This window comes from Parus major, chromosome 13, assembly GCF_001522545.3.
Source record: "Parus major isolate Abel chromosome 13, Parus_major1.1, whole genome shotgun sequence".
NCBI classification, from domain to species: domain Eukaryota; kingdom Metazoa; phylum Chordata; class Aves; order Passeriformes; family Paridae; genus Parus; species Parus major.
This window is the reverse complement of record NC_031782.1, coordinates 5,297,141-5,311,431: the sequence shown is the minus strand read 5'-3', so window position 1 is coordinate 5,311,431 and position 14,291 is coordinate 5,297,141. Positions and strand designations below refer to the sequence as shown.

Here is a 14,291-nt window from a genome sequence, read left to right as displayed (position 1 = left end):
TAATGTTAAGATAAAGCCAGAAAGCTTGTTATCAGCAGCTCTGAGATCTCTGTCGGCCCTTTTGGTGTTTTCCCTTTTCCCAAAACAAGGGAATATCTGTATGGCTTTGCCAGGAGGGTATTACTTCAGGCAGGCAGATTCCAATCAGTTTGGCCTGGGGCTTTTATAAGCCGTAGTGTTTTACTGTCTTTAAAATCTCTTTGCTAACTGCTTGTTTGGTCTGTGGGTAAAGTCATTAGTTTCCACCAGCTTCCCGTGAGAACGGCCGGCTCCAGGGAGCGTGTACCCAGGAGGGTGCACTGTGGTTCTCTGCTGGTCACATGCACAAACACAAATTACTAATTGCCCGAAGGCACCCGCAGTAAAAGCCAAGAGAAGAGGCGGAGCTGATGATGAGTATTAAGTCTCTGCCCTCTAGATTTATTCTGAGGCTTGTTTGGTATTGTAAGGAGTGCTTGGAAAATACAGATTTTGAGTTTTCTCAGTTGTCCTGTGCAGAGCATGCAGAACTGGTTGCTGTGTGGAGCAGCCTGAGCTGATGACCTTTAAGGGCTTCAAGGAGTCTCTTTCTTAGGAAGGTATTTCGTGTGATTCAGCACAGTTCACCCAGTGCTCGCACACATTGTTCCACATGCTGGATTTCAGGCTTTGAAGTCATTTTAGTCTATAGAACCTTTCTTCTTTCTGAGCAGAAACTCCTTTCTTCAGGAAGATGAAATCCTTTTCCTTTTATAGCTGCTCAGGAACCTCTGACAACAGCACTTGCTGTCTGGTATTACAGAAGTCACACCATTTCCAGAAGTTACATTTTTTCTTCACAGATCAGAAGGAATTTCATTATTTGCTGCCCGTCACCCCCCCTTGCCGCCTCCTTTTTTTCTCCCCTTTTATATTTTTTGGGGAGATTTTGGGGTTGAAGGGGGTTTTTTGGTTTTGTTTGTTTTTTTTGCTTTTTCAGGGTTCTTTTTGAGTTTTTTTTCCCTGAAGATACAATTTGCGAAGCTTAAAGTTACATTGCTTTGAGGAAACACTTCTCCAGGTCCCATCTTTTCACTATCCCTGCCTTGTAATTGGGGGAAGAAATCTAAATCCTCTATTTTTTATAACATAAAAAAAAATAAATTACATTTCAGCCAGGAACTCCAGCCCGAGTGACGACCCAAGAACAGGCATTGGTGGCTGTGCCGCCCCGAGTTCTGTACGAGGGCCGGGTGAGAGCCGCAGCTCCGGCTGTTACGGGCTCAGATCCGTCACAGGAGCGGTGCCGCTGCAGCTGCGGGCGGCTGGAGGAACCCGCGGTCCCGCGGCTGCTTGCGGCTGTCCCGTGCGCGTCTCGGCAGCAGGGGAAGCCCGAAGGCCGGCGGGGCCGGCGCGGCTCTCGCATCCTGCGGCGGTCCCAGCCCGGCACCTGCTGAGCAGCGCAGGGAGCGGCCGGCTCCCCTCAGGCTCCGGGGGGGCCGAGCCGCCGCTCCCTCCGCGCGCCCCTCACGGCGACCTTCCGGCTGCGGGGGCCGGGCGGCGGCGGCGGACTGACAGCTATTCCGACCAATGGGAGCTCGGAGCGGCGCGGTGAGCCCCGCCCCTCCAGCCGCGCGGCCCAATCAGAGCCCCGCCTGCGAGTCGGGGGGCGGGACTTCCGCGGCCGGGGAGGCGGTTTTGTGTGTGCGAGCGCTGCGCGGTCCCGGCTCCCCGCGGGCGGCGGCGCTTGGGGGGCCCGGCCCGGCCCGACCCCGCGGGCAGCGCTGAGCGGCGGCGGAGGAGGGGGGTCTCCTCCCCTGCCCTAGTGGGGGGCCCCCGCGGGGGCGGCGGGGTCCCCCCGAGGGCGCGGTAGTGACGGCGGCTCGTCCCCCGGTTGGTCCCCCGGTTGTCGGCTCCCCGCGCGGGGTGAGGGGCGGGCAGGTGGGCGATGAATGGGTTCAGCACCGAGGAGGACAGCCGGGATGGGCCGCCCGCCGCCCCCTTTTACGGCCAGAGCTGCTGCCTCATCGACGACGGGGACCGCTGCGTGCGCCCCGCCGGCAACGCGTCCTTCAGCAAGAGGATCCAGAAGAGCATCTCGCAGAAGAAGCTGAAGCTGGACATCGACAAAAGTGTGAGTGAGGCCTCGGCCGGGGCTGCTGGGCTCCGCCGAGCCCCCGGAGGGGCGGCCGGGCCGGCCCCAGCCGCCACCGCACTGCGGTGCCTCCGGGGAGATGCGGATCCGCCCGGCGAGTTGGGCTCCCGGGCGGCCGCGGGGCTTGGCGCCGGCCCTGCGGGCTGAGGGTGCGGGCTGCGGGGCTGTGTGCGGCACACACGGTGCCTCCGGACCGCCTCTGCCCATCCTCAGCCTTACAGCGCTCGGGAAGGGAAGGACGTGCCTGGGTGGACCCGGCTGTTCCCCGGGTGCAGAGCCGGCTTTTCCCCGTGGCACTGTCCGCCTGCTGAAGCATAACGTAGCTAAAGCACTAAACCCCGTGTTTGGGAGGCAGGTGCTGTGCAGGGAAGCAAAGGAGCGAGCTGTCAGCGCTTCGGAGGTAGGAGTGCTGTTCCCATTGCGGTTTCAGGTTGGAAAGGCTGGTGCTGTCAGGTGAAAACAGCGCTGTGGTTGCTGCTTCAGTCAGGCGGCACTGACGTTACTTCTTTAATTGGTAAGAATTGGTGTTGTAGTGAAGCAGGTTAAAAATCGAGCTGGCAGTGAGATGTGCTGCCTCTTCAGCAGGGTTTATTCGCACACAGAACAGCCCGGTTTGCTGCCTAATGACATTAAGTGACAGCTGTCAGCTCGAGATAGAAACGGGTTATTTGCCCAGCAGAGAAGTAGAGCTGAGCAGATCACAGAAGGAATTTCTCAATTTCTCGGAAGTGACTTCGTTAACGGAATTCAGGTCTGCACGCTTTTCTTGCCTGATTTTTAAAGATCAAAACCACTGAAAACAAAGCAAAAGAAAAAAAAAAAAGGTGAAGTTTTGAGTCAGTGTGTTTGGCAGCTCCCCCAGTTGGTTGGGTCCCTTGTACACAGCCAAAATGCATCGTGTCACGGGAAAAGTGACTCAGTTTGAAACATATTCTTAAAAAATAGAGTGTTTCTCCCAGTTGTAGTTCTCAGCAGATTTGTCTAGTGGCGTAGTAATTTCTTGCATTTTAGAAATGAGTCTTTGTTGACAGATGCCAGGCTTTAGAAACAAAAAGGGGAAGTCAGACTAATGCAGTCAGAACAAAGGGAAAGTGTAAAGCAGGCGGCATGGAGTGATTTTTGGATGTAGGGTGCTTATGTTATCTGAAGATATTTTGCCTTATAGATACAAAATAATTTTGATCATGTGAAGTCCTTTATTTTGCTAACTCTAGTAAGGTAATATTTCTTAAAAGGGAGGTTCCATGGCTGAACAAGCAATAGGAAGGAGGCTATTCTGCACTCGGTTTGTTTGTTTTAATTGAGGTGATAAGGCCAAGTTTTATTTGGTCAGGGTTTGAAAACACTTGCCTTAATAATTTTCTGTACTATTCAAGCCAGAGAGTTCAGAAGAGTGGAATTGAATAGTACATTTTTTTGGTAGTTACCTTCTAGTAAGTCCTGAAATAAATGCACTTTCTCCAGACAATCATCCGTTTTTTTCCTGACGTATGTTTGCAGCCATAAAAAAGAAGTATATTATCTGCAAAGGTTCAAGTTCAGCTGGAACTTGAGTTCTTTGTTTTCTTTGCCTTTAGTCTTTGTAAGGTAAGTTATCTGTGAATAAAGAGTGTGATATCAGGGCTGGGATTTAAGGTTAGAAATTCCTTGATGTCAGTCAGTCACACCAGTCTGGAGGGATGCACCTGACACAGGTGTTTAAGTGGCTGCTGTTGGATGCTGTTTCACAGTATCTTTTTTGATTGCTTTTTCGCCACTTCTGGTTCTCAGGTGAGACATCTATATATTTGTGATTTTCACAAGAACTTCATTCAAAGTGTTCGGAACAAAAGGAAGAGGAAGACGAGCGATGATGGAGGTGATTCTCCTGAGCACGACACGGATGTTCCGGAGGTTCGTGGGCTGCTTTACCAGTTCTTAGCATGTTGAAGTTTCACTTGGATGTTCTCATATATCAGAAAATATTTATATTTAAATTGCAATGCCATTGAAGCTGCTGTGGAGTTGCGTTCACTTTCCCGGAAGAATTTTTTTTAATGTGTGGTGTCCTAATTTTCTTCATTCCCGTATGGATTCTTTGCCCATGTAAAGTTTTCTATAAAAAGAGGTGTGATAAGGTAGCTGCACAGCTTCATGTATATGCAGTTAAAACTGTATTTGATACCAATTTTTTTAAGTCTAAAAATTAGTTATTTTTGGTGGTGGCTGATGCCCTGACATAATTCTTTGTTACTTAGCATGCGTCATTTTGCAAATACACTACAGAATTCAATAGGTCACTCTCTTGGATTGGGTATTTGATACCCAGGAATATTGAGCTGCTCCAGTTATTTGCATATATGATGTTTCTTAGCACTATTTAAAACTACCTTTAAATAGTTTGTGACACATTTTTATTTTCAGGATATAGGCCTGGGGGAAGTTTTCTGTGACAGAGAACTCTAGAATAATCCCTTCTCTGTGCCACTGCGTGTTGCACTTGCATCAGTGATGTTTCTGGTACTGTTGACACGGCAAAAGTTGTGCAGAGGTGATGTTCAGAGAAGCAGAGCGTGGCCACGTCAGCAGAGCCCTCTGCTGGAAATGCCAACCCTATTGGCAAAAAGCCTTTTATTTCTGAAAGGGAAAAAAAAAAAAAAAAGCCACCAAGAATCATTTTGCCTGCAAAGCTGTGTGTTGGTGCAAAGCTGGTGCACACACCTCCTGTGTGGAGGTGTTGAAAGAGTAGCAAGTTTTTGGTATGTTGTTTTTTGGGTTTTTTTTAAGATAACCTGACCTTTTGTTATCACTGTTCATGTTTCCATTCTACAAGGTTTTCCATCAAAACTTTCCTGTTCAAGCTTTGCAGTAGTTGCCAGGGTGATTGCTGAAGACCCAGTTGGCATCTAAAAATGTTGGTGCTGTAGAGCACACAGAGTATTTGGTGACTGAAACCTGCTGGATGCACGTCACCCAGCTGAACAGGGAACTGCACCGTGTCAGTTTTCATGTCATTTCCCTCTCAGTTTTCAGCAGAGATTCCTTTTGTTTTTGAAACTTGGCATTTCCCACATGATCTTCATCTTCCCTGCTATAACCTCACCACCACCCCCTTTGCTTTTAAACTGTGCACTTCCTATTTAAGTATTTGAATTTCATTTCATCTTTGTACTCTGTTTTATGTCACAAGCCGTTTGTTCAGTGCCTGCTAAATTGTTATTTCATGTGTGAGCTTTTTAAACCTTGTGGGAACAAAAGGTTCCCCTTTGCTTGGAGGTTGCAGAGGTGTAATTGAGAGCAGAAATTGGCCAGCAATTCTGTTGACAGCATGTGAACCAGAACAAAAATTTCTATTTCCCTGAAGCTATTTTGGTCCTTTAGCATTAACAAATACAAAATATACTTAGCTTTGTCAGTAAGACAAGCCAGTGTGGTTCTGAATGCAAGCAAGGAGAAGTCCTGTTGAGGAAGAAGTAGTTATTTTTAGATATTTTTAGATAAAATAACTACTCAGAGAAGCTAAAGGTAGTGCTCATGCCCTCTTCCCTTTATCACTTCCAGGTTGACTTGTTCCAGCTCCAAGTGAACACCCTGCGACGTTACAAGAGACATTATAAGTTGCAGACTAGGCCTGGACTCAACAAGGCTCAGCTTGCAGAAGTAAGTGATGACAGCGGTGGTGTTATCTCTGTTACAAGAAAACTTGTAACTTCTTGTTACAAGAAAATCTGCTCTGTTCAGGGGCACATTTTGTGGGCACTCACACCTGTGTGACTCACTGGTACGGCCTGAGTGCCCTCTGAGAGGTTTCAGCAGGAAAGCTGCCTGCTTGCTTTCACCTGGGACAGGCTTGGAAGGCACAGACACTGGCTGTTGAAAGCCTGTTTTAGTAACTTGCTTGTCTCTGCTTCCTTTCCACTCTTTTCATAGTCCCAGTTGGTGCCCTTTAGGGAGCAGAAACAGGCCCCAGTTTTGGGTGTTTCCTGGGGATGGCTCCTCAGCTGAAACTCAGACTTAACCCACTAATCATCTCCCTAAGTGCTGCTGTTAGTTTTTCTTTCCTCACAGGCACTCAAACTCATTGGAATTGCTTATTATTAAAGGCAACATCACTGTCCATGGATTCAGATTCTTTATTTCCCTCCTTAGTCCTGATGATCCTGTATTATAAAAGGCTTTTTTCTTAAGGGCCTCTGCTGCTTTCTCACCATATGGGCTACTTGTTCAGAAAGAACTCTCTGTATCTCTGGTATTTGGGCAAGTTGTACTTGTGCTTCTGCTCTGCTCTTTCCTGACTTGATCTGAAGTCATGCTGTGGGGAAAATCTCCTCTAAACTTGAAAAATCTGTAGTAGTTGCTCATTAGTACTGAGGTTGATAAAAGCTGGGGTTTTCACAACTGTCTGCCTAAAACTGGTTTGCTTTTACTTTTGCTTCAAAGAAAAAAAATCCTGACAGACCAAAAAAGTCAGCAAGACACTGTCTTTCAAAGTCAACCAAGGAGTGACTACACAGAATATAGAGAATGTACAGTGTAGGGCATGTAGGAATAAGCTGAATGAAGTAGGGTGGGGTGGTTCCTCATTAGCAGTCCTGATTTGTCATATTTTAACCAACCAGTTCATATCTGTCAGCTGCCTCCTGCCATGAAGGACTCCCTGTTAAAGGAATTTACCATGAGTAATTTTCTTTCAAAGAGGAAAGAAAAGATCAATTACTGTGCAGGCGGAAAATAAAGGGAGCCTCACTTAAAGCTGTCACACACTTCCCAGATTTCCTGTGAACCAGGTGAAGCAGCTTTGACTCTATGGCAGATCCTCATCCAGATCACATGCTTTATTCACTGCTGCCTGAGGCTTTTACACTCCTCGTGCTACCCCACCATAAGGAAAACTCAAGCTTCCATAAATCTCCTTGGAGTGACTTATTGCTCAACCTGCTTCAAAATCCCATTCTAGATCTGTGCTGGGTACCAAAAAAAGAGTTTCTTCTGTGTGAGATGTAGATCTTGTCCAGCTCCAGCATGTTTTCTGCATTCACTTTCTGAGGAAAAAGCAGCTAATGTTTCAGGGCTTATGCTTCTGTCAGAGAGGGGTAGCCCTAACTAAACCCTAACTGTCCCATTGCAAATTCCCTGATGTTCATTTCAGTGAAGACTTAAGAGTCCAGAGGAAATAGCTCTGGATAAAACTTTGCTACACCTGATTCACACAGCGAAGTGCTGCAGTGTTTCTGACACTCCTTTAAAACACAGAGGTGCAGGGAAAAGTCGCTCTCCAGATAATCTCAGCACAAAAATGTCGCTGAGGAGAAGCTGTGCTGCTTTGGCAGGAGGACGTTCTGGCTTCCAGATTCCTCTTGTAGGTTGGCTGCAAATCCTGCTGACATAGCAAGGCTATGCTATGTTCATACACACATTCCAGCTGCAAAGAGAGAGGGAGGTAAATGAGGACTGACAGTTGGAATTGGTGCATGTTTCACTCAAAGGATAATGTGCTCAGTGGCCATAAAATCGTTTTTGGAAAGTGAAGAGAAACCCTGTTCTGATTATTTCTAGTTCTTAATTCCAGCATTTCTGTCTCTTTACCTGTTGTCCTTCTAGACTGTCAGTCGTCATTTCAGGAATATTCCAGTGAATGAGAAGGAGACACTTGCATATTTCATCTACATGGTGAAGAACAATAAGAGCAGGCTGGACCAGAAATCAGAAGGCAGCAAGCAACTCGACTGAAGATTAACAAGCCTTGGAATAAGAGACACCTTGAAGGAACATGTGGTATTGTGCATTTTAGGTTTATAAAAACTGTTAAAGTATATTGTAAATTTTTTTTAAATGCAGTGTCTGGATGACAGAAAAAAGATATAGACATTCTTATGAGGAGTATTTGAAAACATGTGCCCAGCATGTTTCCGAAGACTTCTTCCCCTCATTTCAAAGTCATATTGGAATAAAGAAATGAGGATAATGGGGAAACCAAATAAACCTGTAGAACTGTGGAGTTTGTCAACTTGGTGTTTTAAACCATTTCTGGAAATCTACATCTCAGTGCAATTCAAATGCCAGATGGATTTTTTTTCACTGAATTCAGGCTGCATCACAAACCACCATGCAGTTTGTCTTGGTACAGGACTGGAAGAGCAGCAGAGATAAAATTCATTATCAAGGTGCATGGGTCAGAAGTTTGTCTGAAGCTTGCTGCTCACCTACACATGCTCTGTCTTGCCTTGAGTCAGTGCTTCAAGTCCCAAACTTCTACAAATGCTCCAGCTCACCAGATCTACTCCAGTGAACACACTTGACCAGTCTGAAATTGATGGGGGTTTTTTGCCATTTTTTCCTCCCGACCCCATCCGACACAGATGCCAACCAACTCTCTGCAGTCTGTTTTCTAATTTCTTTTAAGAACTCACTAATTAAATTTTCTGTAGGCATTTAAAAATTTCTGCATTTCTCTGAATGTGGTATTAAGGCAAACACAACCTATTTGCTGTGTCTGATCATGTTGGTAGAAGTGCTTATTTAATTGATTTATGCATATTTCAGTGATGGTAGGTAAAACAATGGCTTGAGACATCAGTCTCTTAATTTCTGTGTCAGGTCAGTATCGGTCACAAGTGATGTGCATTTTATACTGAAGCTTTAGCAGGTGTCACAAAACTGCTGTGTATATTCAGGGGCTCTGTTTCGTATAAAGCAGATTTATGGGTGAGTCACCATAACCAGGGCAGTGATCTGACTGGAGCATTTCATGATTACATTTCATCTCCCTTTGCAATGTGTAAGAAGCATCAAAGCATTTACCTTTCACAAATGTTTCACAGACATTACATGTGCTTTCATGAGAGCTGTGTGAGTGAGGGTGGCACACTGGTGCTCCCTAACAGGGCACTGTAGGAGGAGATCACCCTGATTTTATTTAAAGCCGAGGTGTCCTTACAGATAATACAGTGATTATTTTGGCAAAAGGAGCTTTTAAAAGTGTTGGTTGTGATTGACTGTTCTCCAGTGACCTCAAATTCTCTTCAGGGGATCTCATGATTAAAAGCACCGCTCTGTTTCTTTGCTGTCCTGACCAGTGTCTCCATTCTGGTACAAGATGCCAAGACTCCACATAGAGAGGATATTCTTAACAAGCCTTAAGCAACGAAATGAACAGTAGAAAACTTCGGCTAGCATTTTGTAAATGGCAGGTTTTATTATTTCAGAACTGGATGAAGCTTTGTTTAAGAGCTAAACACACTGGTCATGGTCTCAGCTTAGTATTGCATTGTGTTTTGTAAGGCATGAAGGGTTCACTTAGTGAAGCTCTTGTTGAAACTCTCCCAGGGTCTCTTTAAAATTGAAGTCACAGTTTAAAGCAAGTTGTTCACATCACTCTGAATTGTTTGCTAATACTCCAAAAAACATGTTCAACAAACTTCAACATGTCTTAAGTCCTGTGTCGTAGGCAGAAATACTCTGTTATGATACATGTCCCATTTGTGACATCTGGGGAGTGTGATTGTTTCAGCATTTCCTTGTTCAATTCCGTATGGATTTTTAGAACATCATACAAGAGAGAGGTTCAAGGAATGAGGAGAGAATGTCTTGTGTCGGTATTTCATGAATGTTTAAAAATTTCCCATTTGTGCAGGTCCTTTCCTTATTGAAAGGGTGGAGTAGTTCCCACATCAGTCATCGTGATCTGGCTTTTCTCATTCAGGGCAGATGGTTAGACGGGTACATTCTCTGACTGCATGTTAACTTTCCATGTGCTCATGTAATCAGAGGATGTTACCAAGGGAAAATGAGCTTCTGAGTTGAGAGGGTTATGCCTCAGAGTGATTTTTCCCCCGTACCAGGCACTGGTGAGGCAACACCGCAAGTGCGGTGTTCAGTTCTGGTCCCCTCGATTCAGGAAGGACATTGAGGTGCTGGAGCAGGTCCAGAGAAAGGAAATAAAGCTGGTGAAGGATCTGGAGCACAAGTCCTGTGAGGAATGGCTGAGGGAGCTGGGGTTGCTCAGCCTGGAGGAGGTTCAGGGGGCACCTTCTTATTCTCTGCAACTCCCTGACAGGAGGGTGGAGCCAGGTGGGGGTTGGCCTCTTCTCCCAGGCAACCAGCAACAGGACAAAGGGAAATTGCCTCAAGCTGCACCAGGAAGGTTTAGGTTGGACATTTGGAGGAATTTCTTCACAGAAAGGGTGATTAAATAAGGGAATGGGCTGCCCAGGGAGGTGGTGGAGTCACTGTCCCTGGAGGTGTTTTAAGGAAAGACTGGCACTTGGTGCCATGGTCTAATTGACACAGTGGTGTTTGGTCATAGGTTGGACTCGATGATCTCAGAGGTCTTTTCCAACCTAATTGATTCTGTGATTCTGTGATTCTAGACCAAAACTGTAAAAATGTAGTTTGTTTGGGATTTACTTTTTTTTTTGTGGTTGTATTTTATTTTGTTTAATTTTTAAGAGTAAATAAATCTGTTGGGGTGTTTTAGTAGCCAGCAGCAAAATGATTCTTTTCAAGGAAATACGGTGGCAGGTTCCATCTGTTCAGGTGTATTCACTGGAATGCTTTTGCGCCGAGGTGGTATCCAGGAAACTTTTCTTTTCTTTTTTTCCTGAAATAGTCAATTGATGTTAAATGTGATCCTTGTTGGTTTCACTTCTAAAGCAATTATACTTTTTTGAAAAAAAAAAAATTCTTAGTGAAGTGTGATGATGAAGAGATGTTTACCAGCCATTAGCAGTTGTTTATAAGGTGGAAAGCTTGGAGGCAAGACACCAAAGAAACAGAAGAATCTTTGGCTGTCAGACCCCATGGCCTTATAAACCCCTTGCAAATGCCTTATTACCTTGTTCTCAACTTAGCTAGAGCAAAACACCTTGAGCAACAGAAAGCTGATGGTCTTGATGGAAGGGTCAGCCACTTGCTGGCTCCCGTGCTATGAACTGAAACCACACGTCAATTCAGTAGCAATATCCATGTTCAGGGTGCCTGTGATTCTTGAAAAGCATTTAGTGTCTAATAACCAGAAAACGCAACAATGCAATTGTCGTTGTGTACGATACCGTGCTGTGTGTTCGATTCCTTATGCTGCATGCCAAGTAAAAAAAAACAAAAAAAAAGACTTTCCAACTTTTTATTTTAAATGTCAAAGTAAATGTGTTTGAACCTCACACTTGTGAAGCCATGAGGTGGGACATTTTCTCAGCACTTTCAGAAGGGACTTGTTGGAAAGGTGTAAGACCCAAATCGCTTTGGCTGGTATGATATTTTTTTTGCATTTTGCATTTTGCTTTTCACAGATGGGCCTTAAATTCTGTCTAGCTTTGAACCATGGAGCACAAGCCTTGGGGGCATGGAGGATGACCAGATGTCATCTTCTATTTATAATAGTGGAAGCTTATTTCTTACAAGCCTGCATAGGTGACATTCACCATGGGGCAGAGGAATTGTCTCTGAAGGTCTCCAGCCATTATATAGCCTAATGCAATTCCATAGCCTAGCTCAATTCTCATTGCAGAGTTCCATTAACTTAATTAGAGTTCTGAATAGATCCAAAGCCATTAGTATGCAATCCAAATAATGCAGAAACATCTCTTCTGGGTTTAATTTCATCCTGTATGCTGACCCTCTGCTCACTTCAAGGGAAGAAGAAGAAATCATTGCTGGTAGTTATTGGCTTGAGCTCAACTCAGGGGAGTTGGAAGCATGCAAAGACTCGAGTCAGTAGCAACCTGATGGCTGAAAAGTGCAAACACATCCAAGGAGGCTCTGTTAGAAGTTTTCAAAATTTTATAATCTGAAAGATTATTGTATATCAATCTGAAGTAAACTATTGCATTAAGAAACAACATTTCTTTTGCCAGGCACTTTAGATGCTCAGCCTGAGAAAAGCAGAGCTTTGTACCACTTCTCTCCGCTATTCTGGTGTCCCAGTTTTCCTTAGAAATGTGGCTGTAAACCACTAGATAGCCCAGGGTGTAAAAATTGACCAGAACATGTCAAGCCTGGAATTTCAAGTGAGTCTAAAGTGCAGGCTGGGTTCAGAGAGGCTTTGAACACGAGCGCCAAAATAATCTACAGTAAATGGGAGTTTTCATGCGGGTCATGATGGCAACAGGGAGGATGAACAGGACATGGCCCACAGGGAGACTGAACAAAACGCGCTTCCACAGCAGCAGCAGCGGTGTGGAGGGAGATTTGTTCTGCCTCAGCTCTTGTGATGGATGTTTTATGAGAGGGGGAGGAGGGCGAGCTGTGCACTTTACATCTTTTGGTTGAGCCAAATGTAAATACCAATGGGAGATCTTCAGCAGGAACTGCAGTTGGAGGGGAGAGGAGGGGTCTGCTGAGGGACTGTTTGTTTAGGTTCGCAGATCGCTGGACTTCCCTGGAGCACTAGAGTCACTTTGTCTCTACAGTTTAGAAATGTGGGTAAAACAAGGTGGCCTCCCTTCCAAAAGGAGTCCTTGTCCTGCCCAGAGTAAGGACTGAAGAGTCCCAAAGGGAAAGGAATGTTATTGATGCCTCACTTCTCGTGTCACTGATGCCCTTTAACCATCTCTAGCTTATCAAGTTAGGGAGTTCTCATTTTCCACTTTCAAAGTGCAAATGAGCTATTAGGATGTAAGATACTCCTTGCACTTTTCACAGCTATCCCTGGTCTCGTGTTTTTGACTTGCTTGTGAACACATCTGTTTGGGATGAATTAATGCTTGAACAAAGTGTGGGGAGAGGGGGAGGCTCCTGCCTTAAACCTGAACTTCCCTTGCAAGCAGCTCTGCAGGCCATCCTGTGCATCAGCAGGCTCCAGGAGCCTCTGGCTTACCTGAGCCTCACCAGGGCTGGGTTTACTCCTGTCCTACCCACACCTCTGCTCCACAGAGTCTGCTGCAGGAGAGGTGGGTAGCAGGTAACTTGCAGAATGGTTTGGAGTCTTTTGGCAGGCTTACTGGGAGAGAAAACTGTGTTCCCTCTTCTGTTTCTGGCCTCCATGTGTTGTGCTGATCTTATGCCAAATGTTTTGGACACCTTGTATTTTTAACTGTGTAATATAGCTGTGTATTGTTAAAGCAACTTAGTAACTTATAGCAAAAACTGTAGAACTCATTTCTCTGAGGTGTAGGAAATGTCCTGCTTCCACTGTGTATGAGACTTTAACTCTGTACTGTCTGAAAAAGATAAAATTCTGAATTTCACTTTAATAAATGATCTATCTAGCAACCAGGCCCACATTCCCTTGTTTGCCTTTCTACCCTCAGCACTGATGGTTCCAGAGCCATGGGAGTTTTGGTTTGTGTGGATATTTTGTGCCAGACTTCTCAGATTCACTGCCTTTTCCCACCCACCTCCCCAGGGCTGAAAACACTGCAGACATGGAGCAGCAAATGGCACTGCTCAGTGGGAATGCCAAGGCTGCAGCAGAAATCTCAGGTGATGGGATTGTTTTCTGGCAAATCCATGTGGGTTTCATGGGTGCAATTCATGGAATCTTTTGAATGCAACGAAAAGACAACTTGCAAGAATGATGGAGGCTGTTGAAGAGCCACGTGCCCTTGCATTTTGGGGAGTGTTGAGCTTTTTCTATGATGGGAATTCCTCCCCTCCTGTATCATGAAGAGTCTGTCAAGTGCAGCTTCTCATTTGATTCATGTTTTCTAATGAATCTTCTTTATGTCTAGTTCAACCCTGTGCTTCTGCTCCTTTCTCAAGCACATCTTTGGCTTCATTTCATGCATGATTTATAGCTCCTGTTGTCCAGAGTCAAACCTGCATGCCCAACTGACAAGGTGGGCACTGCTCCAGAGCAGTAATGACATGGACCATCCCAGCATTCAAGATCTTTTCCCACAAAATGCTTTGTTTTATTTCTTTCTCTGATACTCCTCCTGACCATCAGCCTTACAGACAAAGGTGCCTCACTTTTTTGCTGCACTGAGGAAGCAAGTGAAAAAAACTGAGACTTGAGTACTTATTCGTCTGAACTCTGTCATGGTGTTTTTATTTGCTGGCACTGAGTTGTGCTTTTAGCCTTGATTTTTCGCCAGGAAAGAGGTTGTAGTGTAGCTTTTCACACACTTGGGTTCTCACAGAGGCGGATGATCAGATGTCAAAAACTTTACACCCAAAACAGACCCCAGTGTCCCCCAGTGCCTGCCTTTATGGATGTGTCTGGAGGCCTTAATGAGCCAGGGTAATTTTGGAACATGCTGCT

At 45.4% G+C, this 14,291-nt stretch overlaps 1 protein-coding gene and 1 long non-coding RNA gene across 3 annotated transcripts; both read left to right on the top strand.

Annotated features, from left to right (window-relative positions):
• The first annotated feature begins 1,691 nt into the window (after positions 1-1,691).
• SAP30L (SAP30 like) lies at positions 1,692-13,304 on the top strand. Of its 2 annotated transcripts, XM_015642168.3 has the most exons (4): positions 1,696-2,092; positions 3,884-4,006; positions 5,654-5,752; positions 7,694-13,304. In XM_015642168.3, exons 1-4 carry the CDS (start codon positions 1,907-1,909, stop codon positions 7,820-7,822), a joined length of 537 nt encoding a protein of 178 aa, XP_015497654.1. In that variant the 5' UTR covers positions 1,696-1,906; the 3' UTR covers positions 7,823-13,304. The 2 variants fall into 2 exon arrangements, with proteins under 2 accessions (XP_033373549.1, XP_015497654.1); XM_033517658.1 differs by lacking the exon at positions 3,884-4,006 and having other exon boundaries at positions 1,692-2,092.
• LOC107210836 lies at positions 2,101-3,516 on the top strand. The gene is made up of 2 exons (XR_001524026.3): positions 2,101-2,627; positions 2,716-3,516. It is a non-coding gene; the product is annotated as an uncharacterized LOC107210836 (long non-coding RNA).
• Positions 13,305-14,291: the final 987 nt, after the last annotated feature.

Bases quoted from the DNA above. Each gene is read 5' to 3' on its own strand.
- SAP30L (XM_015642168.3), top strand. From the start codon at position 1,907: ATGAATGGGTTCAGCACCGAGGAGGACAGCCGGGATGGGCCGCCCGCC. The intron at 4,007-5,653 runs GTTCGTGGGCTG...TATCACTTCCAG, and splicing joins ACGACACGGATGTTCCGGAG to GTTGACTTGTTCCAGCTCCA. The intron at 5,753-7,693 runs GTAAGTGATGAC...TTGTCCTTCTAG, and splicing joins ACAAGGCTCAGCTTGCAGAA to ACTGTCAGTCGTCATTTCAG.